Raw genomic sequence first — 17,009 nt, 5'->3', positions numbered from 1 at the left:
GGTTCGAAAAAAAGGGGAAAGGGCCGCGTATGACGATGTGCGTCAAGAATTCGTTTTAAAAACAAATCTATGCGCCCACTTGGAAGATTTTTTTTATGAAATAATCGAATTTTTTATTGTATTTTCTTCTTCACTGTACTTGCTTACTGTCTTTTCCGGTTAATTTGTTCATTTTGCTTACTTCGAGTTGCTGAGCCCGATTTAAAGAAGACTATACGCATAATCTCAACTATCGCTAGCATCTATTACGATGTGTCCCATTTCAGATACCCAGCTTGTACTATACTCATGAAAGCGTCCTATATCCATTCAATTCTCTATAACTTCTTTTCATTTACACATTTTTAACTTCTATAAATTCCCAACGCAATGTACTTTTCTTCAATCATCAGCGCAGCCGCGCTCCTCTTCGCTCACTCTGCTCTGGCCGATGTCCCGCTCATCAGAAACGCAACCGAGTACAAAGACCTGGCCAACTCCCAAGGTGGCTTTCCTAGCCAAACGTTCCGCTCTTCGGCCATTGTTGCTCCCGTCTTCTTTGTAAATAAGTGGGAGAAAGACCAAGTCGACAATGCATCGTACGTCTTTCTTGGGACTGTATATGGAGAGTGGAAAGCGGGACCCATGATATTTGACGCCCGCGACATGAGTCTCATATACGCGGATCAAAGATACGAAAATACGTATACGTCAAACGTACACATCATTAACGGCTCACGCTACTTTGCCTTCTGGGAGGGCGGCCACACTCGTGGTCATGCCAATGGAAACTGCCTCTTCTTCGACGAAGACTACAACCTCAGATACACCGTCACAGCGCAAGGGCTCGGCGATGCTGAGGCCGATATGCATGAGCTCAGTGTCACCAAAGATGATAGTGTCATCTTCTCGACATATTTCAATATTCCTTATGATTGCAGCTCCGTGGGAGGGACAGATAACGCCCTCCTCATGGACAGCGGCTTCCAAGAGGTCGATGCAGCAACTAATCAGTTAATCTTTGACTGGCATGCCTCCAGATTCTTTGACATTAACGACTCATATGCCATATATAATGAGGACTATGGCCTAAGCCCAGACTCTGGCTTTGACTTTTTTCACATCAATTCTATACAAAAGGTAAGCTACGGAAAGATATTTAGGGTATAAACGAACCATCAACGCTAATATACCGCTTTCACTTACAGACTGACGACGGCAACTATCTCGTCTCCAGTCGCCATCTTTCCCTTCTCACTCTCGTAGATGGCAAAGACGGCCACCCAATCTGGATTCTCGGCGGCAGGAAAAACCAATTCACTGATCTCTCCAACGGCGAAGCCACCAACATCGGCTGGCAACATGACGCCCGCATCCTCCCGTCCAACAACACAAGCGAGACTCACATCACCCTATTCGATAACCACGGCGAATACAGCGGTGTCTGTCAAGAGAAATGCCAAACTCGCGCTCTCCACATCGCCATTGACCCAGTCGCCCTCACTGCCCGAGTGGTCAGCCAATTCTTCCACCCAGAGAACATTGACTCTGGCGCCATGGGAGGATACCAGACGCTGGATAGCGGAAACGTTATGACAGGATGGGGACATAACCCCGGTTTTGTAGAATATAAAAGTGACGGAACGCCCGTGATGGACTTCCAAAGAGGTATCATTGGCAGTGAGGTTTTGGCAGACATGTTCGCCTACAGAGTGAACAAGGGAGATTGGACTGGACGTCCGCCATGGCCACCAACTGTGGCTGCTGATGCACCTAATGGCAGCACATTGGAGGCCACCATTTACGTTTCATGGAACGGTGCAACCGACGTAGCTTCATGGGCCATAGTAAGCTACTCCATCTCTTCCTCCTCTCATAGTGCAGGATACTAACCCCGAGATAGTTCGCTTCCGACGATCACAGGACCATAAATAACCATACAAACTTCATCGCTGAATCTCCTCGTCAAGGATTCGAGACCATTATCCCTCTCGCCACACAAGATATTGCTCGCCGGTACCTCGCCGCAGCAGCTGTATCAGCCTCCGGCGAAGTCCTTGGTTCAACCATTGTCATCGATCTTGAAAATGATGGTCAGCCTGCCATTGTCACAAGCGATATAACTAGCCTGAAGCCGCCATCAATCCCTCCACCACCACCTCCTCCATCACCGCAATCGCCTCCACCACCACCGACGTCTCCTTCACCACCGTCGCCACCATCTCCATCTCCATCAATCTCTTCGGACGAACAAAGTCTAAGCACCGGTACATTGGGATTTATGGGAGGGTCAGTATTCAGTGTCGTGGGCATCTTTTATGCAGGAGCATTCTATTGGAGAAGGAGGGCGAGATTAAGGCGTGGCCATGGAGAAGAAGGATACAGAATGGTCGATATGAGAGATTGAGAGGTATAATAAAGCAAATTAGCAGCATATTGCTGTAATAAATAAATAATGAATTATTCCTAGATCAAGAAACATAAGGAAAGCGTCATACAGGTCATAGATAGAGGCATTGATGAAGTAATGTGTAGCAACAACAGGGTGTCTTAGAACAGCCTAAAAAATCGTGAATCATCTCTCATTGTTCATGTCGTGCTATCATATCTCATCTCTAGCTTCTCATCCCAACATCGTTCATGCTAAAAAAAAAAAAAGGGGGGGGGGGCTATTCATTCAGCGTTCACATATCCAATAACAAAATACCACAACCTTTGTTTTCAATAACTGTTGTACAGTCCTCGGTGGAATCAGGCATCATCAATAACGGTACCATCATCGTCAATCTCATAGACCTCTTCGAGAGCTACTACACTCTCTGGATCTCGAGCTGCCTCCCGCTGCCTTGAAAGAGACATGATGAGTTTTTTGTCCGGCCGCAAGATACCCCACATCTCTGGTATCATCATCACCTTGGATGTCTCTCCTGGGACACGATGTGCCATCGCTTTGATGTATGCTAGCTGCTTTCCAGCCATGTGCCAGGCAAAAATAGAGTTATTGTGCCTTTTGAAAGTAGTTGAAGCTTTAAGGAGCTCCCAATTACTCGTAGCCGAGTCTTTATAAGGATCATGAAGTAGCTCTGGAAAGTGGCCGCTCGCGAGTAGCTCTTCTGGAGGTTTGATATCAAGCCATTTCTGATATATAGCCTCTACTTTGTTAGTAAACGTGGAGTTTTCGATTCCTTTGATCTCCTTGTGCGTGCTCATGCTGATTCTCCACTCGTCCCGAAGTGCGTCAATCTTCTCTCGGAGATACGTTCGCAGTTGTCTGCAGCATGAAAAATATTCATCTTGCCCATTCGCTCTTTCATCATACATATTGTACAACTTGGTAAGGTCTTCGTCATATGCTATTGCGCCATTGGCATTGATTTTGTCGCTGAGATCTTTCAAGACGTCGTGAATGATTTTTTCAGCAACATCGAACCTCAAGTAATCAAGAATATGCAACCGGCCTCTGACATTGGGCCTTTCCCCTTTTTCTTTCGAATATTCAGGATCATCCAAGTAAAAGCCCTTCATTCGAAGTTTATTTTTAAGAAATCGCTTCCAATCTTCATCAGTGAACTCAATGCCCTGTTTGCTCTGATCAACCAAGTAGCCAAGCAAGTGGCTCAAATGAATAGCAGGTTCATCTTGAACCGAATTCCGCATATAGCATAGTCTTTCTTTATACTTTGTACATTTACCCAAAAACGAAGGCTGCAGATTAAACAAAAATGCCTGAGATATAAAGTCTAAACAAGCATCTTCAAGGTGCTTGGATTGGTGATCCTCGTTCTTGTTGTAGTCGCCACTTGCGACGCTGTCCAATATACTCCTAAATTTTGTAGTTTTTTTGCGCAGATATCCCTCTTCGATGAAATCCATCGGCGTTGGTACTTCTGCATTTTTGAAATTCTGCACAATAGTGTGGTCCCAGCATACCCATGCTATATCGCCATCATAGTCACCACCCGACAGTTTGTCGGCAAGAGGAGTAGCTCCTTTCGTTGAAAATATAATGACATCCTTCAGCTTCCGAAGCTCAGGCCGGGATACTACTTTGACTCGCTGGATGTCACTGGGTAAATGGGCCGGAGCCCTTGCTACCAAAATATCCATCTGCTCCAGTAGCGTGTCTGAGAACCCTTCAGCTTGGAATTTTGTGGAAAAAGAAAGATGCACTTCTCCTTCCTCGAGAGTAGATGAGAAGTCGGCGGCCATGTAGATGTACGCTGAACAGGGAATGGTGATGTTCATCTTGGTCTTTAGAGTATCAGCCTTCTTGTTGCACATTTCCAAAACAACATCCTTCAGAAGCTCCAATCTCCTCTGATCAAATCCGGAGTCAAGCAGAAAAGCTACTTTATCGGCGCTATTATTAGGTAGACCAGCTAGAAACTCCGCATGCCCATCCAACGACCGGTCGTTCTTTGAGGGCCCGGATTGATGAATCCATAACCGAAGACTCATAGGGTCCTCCATAGCGTCCTTTTGCTCTCCAAGATCGGCGTTCAGGGCTCTCTGCAGGTGTTCAGACATTATCCGCCGCATTAACCCCGGCTGTATTGACCGCGCTTCCAGCACCGGGATGAATTGTTGATTTAAAGAAGCCGATTTCAGTTCCGAAGGCCAGTTGCGTATCTCAAGAGTTCGGTGGTGCACATCTTTGAAATCGCATTCCCATTTCGTTTGTGACGGGTATATTTCGACCCAATCTTCCTCGAAATCTTCCTCAAAATCTCCTTCGCTGTCAACATCAATTAACCACATACCTTTTGCGCTTCCCAGTCGACCTTGGAAGCAGCTCGGGCAATCTGTCAGCCCAAGCAATTCAGTGACTTTCTTAGCCAGACTTAGCGAAATGCGACCAATACCATCATTCATCACCTTTCCACCGGGTTCCCTCAAATCCTTCAAATCTGTGGGTCGGATGCGAATCTGGTGCCGTTCAAGTTCAACAGTAGGCCAGGTTCGACTAAGGCCTTGTATAATTTTGTCAGTACGGCACTCCTCGGTGCAGAGAGATGATACAATAGCTTACTTAGTGCCAAACGAGAAAATAGTTTAGTAACAGGCTGTTCGGAATTATGCTTCTTATCAATGCTAATAGCCCATCGCAGTAGATCGCTTAGCTTCATTTTTCTGCGATTCTTAATCTCGAGTGCTTCTTGCAGCCGCGGGATACCGTCTGAGGTGTTGGGGTTACGAAAATTATCGCCATCGTAAGCAAAAAGATATAGTCTCTCAGGAGGGGCGCCTTTATTCGCCTTTGAAGCTTTCTTTCCTTTGACGGTGCGAACGAAGAATGGTCTCCAGAATCGCCCAAGAAAATAATGACAAGATCTTATGAGCCAATCTACAATCTTTTCAAGGCCATATTTGTCGTGCTCGAGTATCTTTGGTTTATCATCCGATGATGCAGACGGTGGTGGAAAGGTTATCTCCAGGAATCGGTCAGCACCGAATCGACGCGCCAGTCGATGACCTAGCTCGAGCTTTAAAGGGTGCAGGCGAAGATTATACAGCGGTCCAGTTGGATCCTGGTTATAAGCCAATTCTGCCGAGAGTGCGACAGTCTTCACTTTGGTTTGGAAATTTTCTAATGCCGTTTGCCACGCACCTGAATCGCTAGGCTGAGGTAAGCTTTTGCCGTGGAAGAGATGGTGCTTGGAGATTGTATCTCTCAGGTTACGCTGGTCGTGCCATTTATCGTTAGGTTCATACAATAGATCGAACTGATCCAGTGAAACGTTGCAATGAAGAGCAGCCCTGGTAATCTCCCAGATGACAGCCAGAGGAGCCCCTGTTAATTCAGGATGAGGTAATTTAGCTATTTCATGATTTCATTAGTTACAAACTGCGTAGCTACTAGCAGGCGCGTATACTTACGCCAAATCTTGGCAAACATTTCTTCTAGAGGTCTGCCTACGCTGTCACTGCTGTCTTGACGGGATTGACTTGATGAAGATACAACAGTTTGAGATTGAGAATTGCTAGGGTACTGGGATCGGCCATTGAGCTTCTCTTTCCCACGAGCAGAGAACTTCGCAGGTTGTTGCTGTACATCGTCCTCTTGGCTCGAGTTAGACGCTTCTGACGAAAAATTGGCCACTGTGGTTTGTGAATATGGATCGTTATCTGAATGATTTGGTGATTCGGAGCCAACAGATGTTTGACTAATAAAGGATTCATTTTGCGTTTGGGTAGAAAACACTTCAGAATGAAATGATGTTCGCGCTGAGAGAAATGACCGCCCTTGTTGGGAAAGTGGTTGGACGGCTTCTCCTCGAGATCGATTCTCAGAAGCTATCACTGTACTAATATTCGCAAAAGAATCTCTGGAGCGAACTGGAAGAGCATCTACGGCATCATGATGCTCATATAAACGACCTTTAGCTCGTTTCGGAGAACCTTCCGGTAATTCTTCAGACTCTCTCTTGCTCCATTGTCGCGATTCTGGATCATATACTTCGGAGAGGATATCCAGCAGGCATTGCTGAAGAAGCGCTCGATTTGCTGCAGATGTGCTATTACTGGAGCTGCGAGATATAGACCTGGACAAGATCAAGCGCCCACGCTGCTCAAAATGCCCTATATATGCGGCCAGTCGATCATCTCTTGTATAATACAACTGTCGGATTTTCTGGTATATGCTGTCAACTCGAGCTTCTTCATCATTTCGTCGACGCTCTCGGTTCTTGCGAGGAGAGAGCGTCACATCGGGTTTGCGAAGCTGCAGTGCAAAGTTGTCATTGAGCCTTCGAATAATACGGTCCAGCTCCTCAGCAGATTTCTTATGCGAACGAGACCCCAGAGGGCCAGACGCCATTGTGTATCTAGCGCCCTGAAGCTACTGGCAGCATTCGTAGTAGCAGAAAGCTTACCGACCTACTTTACTGACTCGCCCGCTTCTTGTCGTATTCCATTAGCTGACTGTGGGCTCTAGCCAAGCCGTTCCCGCGATTGCGGAGCTTCGCCGAATGCCACCTTCGGAGGCTCTTTCACGTGCAATATCACGTGAATTGAACCTTCAAGCGCGCGGACCATCAGATGATCCGCTCTCAGCTCACTCAGCTCATATCCTCCGCCACTTGCTCTCGTGGAGATGCTCGGTGTTCGGCGTTGATGAACTGCACCAGACTGAGGGAGCACTCACAAACTCATTGGACAATCGACTCCACAGCGTGCAATTGAAAACGATCTTTGTATTAAGATTCTTACATCAACCCCAATCATGACTGAAAGTGCCGACGCGGACGAACAGGTGCCAGTTGAAGATCTGACACCTGAGGAGGCAAGCCGCATCATCCACTCGCATCGGAAAGTTCGGTATGGTAAGAAAATCCCCCAACCGCAATCGCACAGCTCAATAGTGCGCAAATTTTCTCCTATCGGATTCGCTCAAGCTCTCGTATAACTGCCGCGCGACTAATGCAACTACAGGGACTGCGTGTTGGCCATGTCGGCAGCGCAAAGTCAAGTGTGACAACCAGCAGCCTTGCGAAAACTGCGTGAAGCGCGAACACCCTCAGCTCTGCTCTTATAAGCCAAATCGATCATCGGCGGGCAAGCACACTGCCACTGCTGCGTCTCACAGCCGCAAGAGGGCACGCTCTCTATCTGATGGAGATGACAATGTGAAAGCCGAGCGCCAGGACAGCTGGCCGCCGACAATTGGTAAGTCAATTGCATCGTAGCATGCATTTACGGGCATATTTATTAAATGACAATATTACGTAGGCCTCTCCACCAACCCAGAAGATGCTGAATCAGTACCTGATCGCTATGTTGGACAAAACAGTATACCGGCCTTGCTCGGAGAGCAATCGCCAAATGACAAGGACGATGGAACCAGCATTCGCCGGGACATGCGCTCCATCCTGGGGCTTGATACCTCAGCACCGTTTCCTCTTATGTCGTCTACTCATCTTCAACGCATTGCTCGTGATATCGCCACCGAGTTGCCGTCAGATAGAGAGGTCATGAAGTATGTCACTACTTGGTTAAATCACGTTTGGTGATATGTGAATGACACCGTGATACTAATGTCGTATTTCATAGGTTGTTCCGTACCTACAAAGAGATTCCGCAACCTTTCTGGGGCTTCGTTATTGATATCGATGAACTTGAATCCGATCTCATGATTTATTTGGAAGATCGATCTCGAAATGCTACCAAGACTGGCAGAGCATCAAAACCAGTGACAGCCTCCTGGCTTGCCATTCTCTTCGCAGTCTTGGCAGTTGGCTCCCAGTACCATGAATCGCCGTACCATATTCGCACAAAGGATTCGCAAAAGTATATACAGATCTCATTCCACTTACTCCGGCTAGCAAACTTTCTATTAAGGTAAATCCTTTTGCTTTACACCTTTTTATTTTCTTTGCTCTAGTCTCTCTAACAATGTGCTATGCAGACCATCGTTTGACTCGATCCAAGCATTACTGTTGACCAACTTTGTTCTTCTCAATGACATGAAAGCTGAAGCATCGTGGGCTCTCACGGGCCTTACATGCCGTCTCGCCCAGTCCTTGGGGCTGCATCGCCCAGCAATTCGTGGCAGTCGCGAAAGCTCACCTCTCACCGCCAAGTCAAAGGAAATGATTCGGCGCAGGCTATGGTGGACATGCGTCTGGCACGACACCTTGACATCTCTATCGTTTGATCGGTAAATTTGCACTTTTCACCCGAGATAAAGAATGCAAGCTAATAGTGGTTATGCATAGGAGCTCAATGACAAATATTCCGAGCTGTCCAATTCCCCACAACATAGACACAGCCATCGGTAACTACACCTACTTGGAAATGATGTACAATCTTGTCGAGATCATTTCGCGCCGACTTAACCCCGATGTGATGGCTACCGCCAGTTACGAACAGATAATCGATAATTGCGAGGCGGTTGAAGGTCTTCGTAATCGTGCGGCCCCCCATATGCAAGACAAAGAGAAGTGCAAGACAGCATTGGACCGTCTTCAATTCTTCGCCATCCACCTCCATACGTCCTTTGTTATATCTGTGGCGTGTCGGCCGGCACTTCGAAGGGACTGCCCCTTTAATCCAGCACAAAAGGCAGCTCTCTCAGAGAAATGCAGAGTCAACTTGACCGACACTGTGAAGATGTTCCTCTCCATGCATCAGCTTTCGGTGATCCCGACGCGAAGCTGGGCCTTTACTTACCACGGTCTATCGTCGGCTTTGCTGCTTGGTCTCCTTTCCGATACCAAGTCCGACCCCGAAGTGCGACAGCTCCAGGGAGATTTGATTGAAGCTCTTTCTGCAACCGCAGCCAAGGATGTCAGCTCTCCAGAGGCTCATGTCGCCAAGACAGACAAGGATATCGAGCTCTCAGGACCCCTATGGAGAGCGCTTACCGCACTCAAAAACATCTACGACCATGGACAAGTCAACATGTCGAGCCTCAAGCGAGATGGCGATATGTCTGCAGCCGCCAGCGGAAGTCGAACTCCCTTGCTACACCTTGGACTTAATGGCCAGGGCAATTATAATGCCATGATCTCGAATCCTTCATACCGACCCGTGCCACCGGGTGCAGATCCTCGCGAAGACGCAGCGATGGCTATGGCCGAGATGCAGAACGGCTCATCTATGCAGGACATGTCTGCGTAAGTGAAGGAGTAGATTTTCTTTTCAGTTAGAACCTCATTTGAAAGCTAACTTGGTTATATTAGGATGAGCTATCCTCAGCAAATGCCTGGCAACCTTGCCATGGATGGTATCCCACCTATTGTCGACCCGATGCAATTTAATGCTCCCATGGAACTCTACGATTCTATTTGGGTTGGTAAGTAGTACTCGTTATCGCATCAGTATGCCATTTACATATAGAAGTAAGCTAACCGATGCAATCAGAATCCCCTCCTGACCCATGGAACACGGGCATGGATGCCTTCAACTTTGATTTCTTGGCACAGCCACCGCCTGGTCAAAATCACCAGCAGCAGTACTACTTTTAATTTCAGACAGCTGCTTGTATGACGTAGTTTTTATTTTCATTTTTCTTTCTTTCTTTTTTCCGCCAACGTTTTTATCAGTAGAAACGTAGGAAGTAGGTTACAACAACTATGGATGACGATGATGATGGATACCCCATAGTATGAAAAATTGGAAGGTGTTGGCTTTTTCTTCGCTCGTTTTTTGTACAAGGGAGTGAGTGGTGTGCAGTTATTGGAATTATTGGATTTGCATATAGACTATGATATATTTATAATGATATTCTTACGAATAAACTTCAGTCATGCATGGCACAATGTGATGGTAGCCAGGAGACAGTTGTCAGCGCTCTCTTTGATCATCCAGTTATGAGATAAAGCTCTCATATTCAGATCGCAATCAGAGCCCGAAAACGGGGTTACACACTCATGTTGATAAACCGCCATTCCAGAACTGCAGTTTGCGACGATCGATGCTCATCATTCAACATGTCTCCTGTGCTACTGTGCATATACATTCATCATCCAAGGCATTAGAATCAGCTCTAAATCAGGACATCAGCAACACCAACATCACAGAAGCAAATCAGTAGAAAAAGAGTAGTCAAAATGCTATTTTTTGTATCCTTTTCCCAAAATCTACCTTTAACTTCTTATTTTATTTTATTTTTACCTTTATTTTTTCGTTTTTCTTGACGTGCTAGAAACGAGCTTCTTCTTCAGATGCTTGGGCATCTTCTCCTGTCGCTTCTCGCGCTTTGCTTCCTTGACGGCCTGTTTATGTAGCTATAAATATGTCAGCAAAAAGTTCTTCATATTCTTTCAAAGATAGAAGGCAACTTACTTTCTTCTCGTCCTTATCTTCGAATTTGCGACCTCTAGGCCTTCCCTTCTCAAACCGGCTCTCGTCATCACCAGACTCGTCATCATCATCGCCAAGAGAAGCTCCCTCTCCAGACTCGTCCTCTGAATCATCCTCTTCATCCGCATCCTTGTCTTCTCCATCAGCCTTGGGAGCGACAACCTGATCGGCCAGCAGCTTGCTATACACCAACTCATTGCCCTCTCCCAGACCAAGTCTCTTGACATCCTTTTCAACGTCATAGACCTGCTCCAGTGTCTGAGGAATGTACTGGTTTCGGAAGACTTCTGTATCAACCTCCTCAGCAGCAGCCTCCTCCTCGTTGGTAGCAGATTGCCGTGTCTCGTAGAGCTTCGCAATCGCTTCGCCCATGGCAGGCTCCTCTACTGGTCCTTCCGGCACGGTGATGAAGTTGAAGATGGCTCGATCCGGCAGTGTGTCCACGCCCTTGCGACGGAAGAAATCACCCACGTTCTTGATATCCATACGCAGAAACTCCAGCGATCGAGGGTGATCGGGCTCTACACTCTGCGACACATCGATAATATACAGCTTGCCGTTGTGGTAAAGAATGTTGTACTCGCTCAAATCGGCGTGCACCAGCCTACAGATCTGGTACATTCGTCGCATAATGCCCAAAAGCTGGACATAGAGATTCTGCCACTGCTGGTCCACATCGTCGCCCTTCAAGTTCGCATCACGTAGTCGAGGATACGCCCAGCCCTTCCTGTCACCCAAAAAGCCCATGACAAGCACATGCAGCTTCAGGGCCAGCGGCTCCGGACAGGGAATGCCGGCGCTGTATATTCTCCTCAGGTTTCGATACTCCTTCTCGGCCCACAGCTTGACCATCTTGCGGTTGTTGCCCTTGTCGAAGCCGCCCTTGAAGCGGTGCTCGCCTGTGATGTAGCGCTCTCTGTCCTTGAACACCAAAATGGCTGTCTTGTACACCTTGATGGCCCTCTGCGTCGCAGCGCCGGTCTCATCATCGTGTAACACTGCGTCGTAGACGTTTGCCTCTTTACCTGTGCTGATAGCACCGTGAACCTCGCTGACGACGCCACGGTTAATCATCTGCAGCAGGATCATGCGCGTGCGCTGGTCCAGCACCTGCTCGCTGGTGGCGCGGTCGGCCTTGTCCTTGTCTCGCTCGTCATTCTCCTTGACGGAGTCGAGGCGGATCTTGACGGCGTGCTTGGACAGCGCCGAGACCTGGTCATCGACACTCGCAAAAGTATTGGCCTTGGGCTTCTGCGCATTGGACCGCGGCGCAGCGGCACCAGCCTCAGTGGCCTGTCTCTGGCGGTTGTAGGACTTGGTCAGGTCGCCGTCAGCGGCCCATTCCTCGTCGTCGTCGATCTGGTCATCGTCGTCGAAAATGTCCTCGAGGTAGTCGTCGTCGTCGCCGTCGATGGGCTGCGGGGCATCGTTCTGTTGCCTCAGCAATTCGCGGGGCACCTCCTCGGTCTGCTCGTAACCCTGGTTCGCCGTATACTGGTATGGTGGCTGGTGAGGCGCCGCTGGAGAGGCTGCGACAGCGTCTGCAGCGTCCATTTTGCTGCTGGTGTGATTTGCTGTGTTTCTGCTTATTGTCCTTTTTTTCCTGTCTTGTTTGTCTTGGGACAAAAGGTTATCGCAGAGAGGCGCAGTTGCGGTAATGCTGGCGAGTCTGAAAGTTTGATACCACAAAAATTATGTCGAGCACTTTCGATTTTTATCTTATCTAGAATTTTGGAGTTTCCGTGTGGTGGCGTATTTCTGCTTGCTAAAAATTGCTGGTACTTTGCGCCAAGTCACTCCATACACTGACGTAGCAGCCAATAGTGGGGTCTTGCACTGACTCACAGGGCACTAGCAGCAAAATGAGTACATGTAGCGGATGTATCTACTAAATTCTAACAGTCCTACCGCTGCTCCGTCCATTCTATGGCGAAGCTTGGCTCTGATTCCTCATTTCAAACCGCCGTTATGAGTCTCACATCCCTGTCCGTTTTCTAAGCAGCCGTTGCATAGAAGCTCGAATCGTCAGTTGTGAGTCAAAGAGTCAAAATGCATCGCACATGACTCAGTTTATTTTATTGCATCAGAGCTTAACGCCGCGATCTGTCGGGTCAGCATCTTCAGAGTCTACAGCATCTCATGCGTATATGCCCAAAAGCTCATCCGTGTGATTCAAGTGAGACACGGAAGATGCACTCAGCACCCAAAACGCCATGCAGAATAGCCAATTTCGATGCCGTCATCTTTACACTATCCGTTGCGTTGTCCGTATGCTTAGAAAGAGGATTTCGCCGTTGAAATGCATCCGTGACCATTGACAAGTAGCGTGGCCGTTGTAAGGGGGCTTACACGCACGCGTCTGCCTCTCCAATGTCTCGGTCGTTCCTTTGAGGATCATCATGAAGGAGATAATGTGTCTCAGAAGCTGTCGTGTTTCCGTGGACATGCGGGATATCCCATGCTGTCTGGCTGGACCGACAAATTTCCCCAGCACATGCTCTTCAATAACATTCCAAGCCAAGACTTGGGCGTTTATCACGGGGTTGGCCAAGATATCTCGACATGTCAGGAGAAGTCGGGCTCCAGTATTCTGTAAATCGACAGAAAGTCGTTGGAATCTTCAGGGCAGAGAGCCGTTTCATCCCGGTATGCTCTCGAGATTTATTATATATTAGACGTAGAGAATTCGTAACCATCCAGTCTCCCTTCCGACAACAGTCGCTTCATCTCATCTCCAAAGAGAGAACAGGCGCTGGAAGTTGATTGCTTTCGAACAGTAAATTATCTTTCTTGTGTAATATTTCCTCAGATTGCAATACGACTTATTTCATCATGAAGTTCCACGCAACGACTCTCGCCATTGCGGCTCTAGCAAGCTCTACTTCAGCCGCAGTCTCCCAGTCAAGGGATACAGCCACCTCTCAAGGAAAAGAATTCTCCATCCGCCAAATTAAAAACGAGAGATGGAAGGGATCCAATGCTCCGGCTGCCTATATTGCAGCTTTGGCAAAGTATAGCCCTACGATACCGAACCACATCAAGCACGCGATCAAGGTCAACCCTGGCCTCCGCCGAAAGTTTGGTGGACTTCTTGATGCTGGTAAGCTAGCCTTCTCCCACAAATACTTGAGAGTATTGTGAGAAACTAAGTCGAGAATTAGGAAATCAAACGGGCACTGGTGTCGCAACGCCTGCTCCTGGAGCAGATTCAGAATATGTGATTCCTGTCCAGATTGGCACACCGCCTCAAACACTCCCTCTCAACTTGGACACTGGCTCATCAGACCTGTAAGTATTTCTGATATAGGCCGAGAGATGGAGACATAATTCACGTTACTAACATCTCATCGTCTCTAGTTGGGTCCTTTCAACAGACACATACCCGTCTCAGCTCGAGGGCCAGACGTTATACAAGCCAAATGCTTCCACCACAAACAAACGCTTGGATGGAGAATCCTGGGTTATCCAATACGGTGACGGCTCCAACGCCAGTGGCATCGTCTACACGGACCGCGTGCAGATTGGAAACACCTTCTTTACCTCGCAGGCCATTGAGTCCGCAATCACTGTCTCCGATGACATTAGTGACGACACCTTCTCGTCCGGCCTCATCGGTGCCGCCAGCAGCAACGCCAACACGGTTCGCCCAGACAGGCAGCTGACGTATCTCGACAACATCAAGAACCAGCTTGTGAAGCCAGTCTTCACCGCCAACCTGAAGAAGGGCCAGCCCGGCAACTACAACTTTGGCTACATCAACGCCTCTGAGTACACGGGCAACATCCAGTATGCCGCCATCAACCCACAGTCGCCTCTCTGGGAGATTTCTGTCAGCGGCTACCGCATCGGCAGCAACGAGACCAACTACGTCGCTCGTGTCTGGAACGCCATCGCCGATACTGGCACTTCACTGCTCTTGGCCCCCATCGACATTGTCAACGCCTATTACAAGCAGGTTAACGGTTCGACATTCAACAATGATTACGGAATGATGGTTGTGCCTTGCAAGTCAACCCTGCCCGACTTTGCTTTCGCGCTTGGCACTTACAGAGGCGTCATCCCGGGTTCGTACATCAACTATGGAAAGATGAGCAGGGTGTACTGCTTTGGAGGACTCCAGTCGTCTGAAGACGCGCCCTTCGCAGTGCTGGGAGACATTGCCTTGAAGGCTCAGTTTGCCGTCTTCGATATGGCAAACAAGGTTGTGGGATTCGCAAACAAGCCCCTGTAAACGGGGATACGAAACTCTGCTTTTTGCAAGTGGATGATGAGATGATATAATGCTAGTTAATATGTTTTCTGTATGCCTTTTGGAGGGAATGATGCCAAGGTTCTAGAATACTCGTATTCACAGTATCTAGTTGGTTTAGCAGTTTGTTTAAACTCTTTTGTCTAATGAAATAATCTCCGATGAATCCATCCCCACAATCTTTCGGCGACTAGTGCCACTCTGTTAATATTTTTTGATGACATGCCTTTCTCTCACGAAGATTAGCTTAAATCCGCTCGCGAGCGCGGCTTGGCAGCAAGAAAATAAGCATTGGTAATCTGCTAAAAAAGATTCCGTTTGACAGTTACGCTATTAAAATCATTTTACTGCTTCACGTGGGAAGATTTTGTTCGTGTATTTGGATACAGGGTAGGGGGGCCATTTGTCAGAAGCCATTGCCAAGAAGGGCAATTCCTAAGCACGCAGGGTGGCATGTAAGTCGGACGAGTTGCTGCTGATCTCTGACAAGTCTAATTCCGATTAGCCAGATGACGGCGAGAGCCAATGAAGGCTGCAAATGCTCCAGTTTCTGAGGTCATAATGAGAACCAAGAGATGCTCAATGCTATATGTGTATTTACGAGACGTGAAAAAGTTAAATAAGAGACCTACCGCTAAATGATTGTCGAATATGTCCCTCCTCGCTTCCAGCTCACATTCGCCAATCTGCAGGCCCTGGAACGGCAACTCAGTCCCCGGAAACTAATGGCTACCAACATCCTCGTCTTGGGGGCCGGCGAGCTGGGCCTGGCCGTGCTCGAAGCGCTCGCCAGACACCCCAAGCGCAATCACTGCAGGATCACCGTCACGCTGCGCCAGGCCACACTAGATTCTGCCGCGCCGGATAAGAAGAAGCTGATACAGCAAATCAGAGCGCTGGACGTCCAATTTGAGGCCGCAGACGTGGTGCAGGCCTCTGCATCGGAGCTCGCCGCCATCTTTGCCAGATACGACACGGTTGTGTCCTGCACAGGCATGGGCTTACCACCGGGCACGCAGACCAAACTGGCTCGGGCCGCGCTGGAGGCCAACGTGGAAACCAATGTGCGATACTTCCCATGGCAGTTCGGCATGGACTACGACGCCATCGGCCTGGGCAGCTCGCAGGATTTATTCGACGAGCAGCTGGGCGTGCGGGCAATGCTGCGGCAACAAGACGTCACGGAATGGACCATCATCTCGACGGGCCTCTTCATGAGCTTCCTCTTCGTCCCAGACTTTGGCATCGTCGACCTCGCATCCAAGACGGTGCGCGGTCTCGGCTCGTGGGATAATCGAATCACGCTGACCACACCCGAGGACATTGGCCGGGCGACGGCAGAGATGGTGCTGGACCCTCGCGGCACCAGCAAGCAATGTGTCTACGTGGCCGGCGACACGCTCTCATACGCGCAGGTGGGCGATCTATTGGATGGCCACTTTGGCACGCGGTTCCGGCGCGAGCTGTGGGATAAAGAAGAGCTGGCGAGGCAGATGCGCGAGCAGCCGGACAGCGCCATGGTCAAATACAGGGATACGTTTGCACAGGGCAGGGGGGTTGCTTGGGGTCAGGAGAAGACGCTCAACAGTGCGCGGGGGATGCAGATGACGGACGTAAAAGCATATCTGGAGGCCATGGATGCATCGGTAATAGACGAGTGATGAGATGGGGGTGGTGGTGACTGTCGTGTAAGTGGTGATAGCAGCGAAGCTTATCTACGTGGAGGCTGTCTGTTTTGGGCTTATCAGATAATACCTAGATAATAGAAACGAAACAAAAACGCATTAGGTTATTCTACATCTTTATCAGCGCTATCGGCCTTATCAAATTGTAAAATGTGGGTAGAATACAGTGGTACGGTAGCAGTATTGCCTTGATAGCCTGTTATAAGCCAGAAGACGAATGGGGCATGGAGGAAACACGCATTTGAGATGGTTGGTTCGCTGCATATACTATTGACCCAACATGCAATATAGTA

General features: G+C 48.5%; 6 protein-coding genes across 6 annotated transcripts; 4 read left to right on the top strand and 2 right to left on the bottom strand.

Annotated features, from left to right (window-relative positions):
• Positions 1-369: 369 nt before the first annotated feature.
• On the top strand, positions 370-2,558 carry GGI43DRAFT_429773 (Arylsulfotransferase domain-containing protein; the record flags this gene model as incomplete). The annotated part of the gene is made up of 3 exons (XM_083209161.1): positions 370-1,119; positions 1,188-1,826; positions 1,883-2,558. The coding sequence occupies 3 exons, from the start codon at positions 370-372 to the stop codon at positions 2,384-2,386; spliced, it is 1,893 nt and encodes a 630-aa protein (XP_083065444.1). The 3' UTR covers positions 2,387-2,558.
• GGI43DRAFT_169342 (RNA dependent RNA polymerase-domain-containing protein) lies at positions 2,361-6,920 on the bottom strand. Its single transcript, XM_083199688.1, has 3 exons — positions 5,857-6,920; positions 5,009-5,797; positions 2,361-4,949 (listed from the first exon to the last, which is right to left on the bottom strand). The coding sequence occupies exons 1-3, from the start codon at positions 6,794-6,796 to the stop codon at positions 2,731-2,733; spliced, it is 3,948 nt and encodes a 1,315-aa protein (XP_083065443.1). The 5' UTR covers positions 6,797-6,920; the 3' UTR covers positions 2,361-2,730.
• A 129-nt stretch (positions 6,921-7,049) lies between these two features.
• On the top strand, positions 7,050-10,321 carry GGI43DRAFT_169286 (transcription factor domain-containing protein). The gene is made up of 8 exons (XM_083199687.1): positions 7,050-7,301; positions 7,411-7,644; positions 7,708-7,954; positions 8,029-8,316; positions 8,384-8,635; positions 8,694-9,593; positions 9,660-9,772; positions 9,841-10,321. Exons 1-8 carry the CDS (start codon positions 7,202-7,204, stop codon positions 9,942-9,944), a joined length of 2,238 nt encoding a protein of 745 aa, XP_083065442.1. The 5' UTR covers positions 7,050-7,201; the 3' UTR covers positions 9,945-10,321.
• Positions 10,322-10,595: 274 nt separating this feature from the next.
• Positions 10,596-12,537, bottom strand: GGI43DRAFT_429771 (protein kinase RIO1; the record flags this gene model as incomplete). The annotated part of the gene is made up of 2 exons (XM_083209160.1): positions 10,765-12,537; positions 10,596-10,706 (listed from the first exon to the last, which is right to left on the bottom strand). The coding sequence occupies exons 1-2, from the start codon at positions 12,334-12,336 to the stop codon at positions 10,596-10,598; spliced, it is 1,683 nt and encodes a 560-aa protein (XP_083065441.1). The 5' UTR covers positions 12,337-12,537.
• A 950-nt stretch (positions 12,538-13,487) lies between these two features.
• Positions 13,488-15,341, top strand: GGI43DRAFT_169275 (pepsin-like aspartic protease). Its single transcript, XM_083199685.1, has 3 exons — positions 13,488-13,882; positions 13,944-14,070; positions 14,140-15,341. Exons 1-3 carry the CDS (start codon positions 13,615-13,617, stop codon positions 15,011-15,013), a joined length of 1,269 nt encoding a protein of 422 aa, XP_083065440.1. The 5' UTR covers positions 13,488-13,614; the 3' UTR covers positions 15,014-15,341.
• GGI43DRAFT_169282 (aromatic alcohol reductase) lies at positions 15,317-16,756 on the top strand. Its single transcript, XM_083199686.1, has 2 exons — positions 15,317-15,486; positions 15,537-16,756. Exon 2 carries the CDS (start codon positions 15,670-15,672, stop codon positions 16,690-16,692), a length of 1,023 nt encoding a protein of 340 aa, XP_083065439.1. The 5' UTR covers positions 15,317-15,486; positions 15,537-15,669; the 3' UTR covers positions 16,693-16,756.
• The last annotated feature ends 253 nt before the right edge of the window (positions 16,757-17,009 follow it).

Source organism: Trichoderma evansii (genome assembly GCF_050947405.1).
Source record: "Trichoderma evansii strain SZMC 28006 chromosome Unknown GGI43scaffold_2, whole genome shotgun sequence".
Classification (NCBI taxonomy): Eukaryota; Fungi; Ascomycota; class Sordariomycetes; order Hypocreales; family Hypocreaceae; genus Trichoderma; species Trichoderma evansii.
This window is presented reverse-complemented; position numbering and strand designations above follow the sequence as displayed.

Bases quoted from the DNA above. Each gene is read 5' to 3' on its own strand.
- GGI43DRAFT_169342 (XM_083199688.1), bottom strand. From the start codon at position 6,796: ATGGCGTCTGGCCCTCTGGGGTCTCGTTCGCATAAGAAATCTGCTGAG. The intron at 5,798-5,856 runs GTAAGTATACGC...ATCATGAAATAG, and splicing joins AATGTTTGCCAAGATTTGGC to CTAAATTACCTCATCCTGAA. The intron at 4,950-5,008 runs GTAAGCTATTGT...AAATTATACAAG, and splicing joins ATTTTCTCGTTTGGCACTAA to GCCTTAGTCGAACCTGGCCT.
- GGI43DRAFT_169286 (XM_083199687.1), top strand. From the start codon at position 7,202: ATGACTGAAAGTGCCGACGCGGACGAACAGGTGCCAGTTGAAGATCTG. The intron at 8,317-8,383 runs GTAAATCCTTTT...TGTGCTATGCAG, and splicing joins CTAGCAAACTTTCTATTAAG to ACCATCGTTTGACTCGATCC. The intron at 9,594-9,659 runs GTAAGTGAAGGA...TGGTTATATTAG, and splicing joins TCTATGCAGGACATGTCTGC to GATGAGCTATCCTCAGCAAA.
- GGI43DRAFT_169275 (XM_083199685.1), top strand. From the start codon at position 13,615: ATGAAGTTCCACGCAACGACTCTCGCCATTGCGGCTCTAGCAAGCTCT. The intron at 13,883-13,943 runs GTAAGCTAGCCT...GTCGAGAATTAG, and splicing joins TGGTGGACTTCTTGATGCTG to GAAATCAAACGGGCACTGGT. The intron at 14,071-14,139 runs GTAAGTATTTCT...CATCGTCTCTAG, and splicing joins GACACTGGCTCATCAGACCT to TTGGGTCCTTTCAACAGACA.
- GGI43DRAFT_169282 (XM_083199686.1), top strand. From the start codon at position 15,670: ATGATTGTCGAATATGTCCCTCCTCGCTTCCAGCTCACATTCGCCAAT.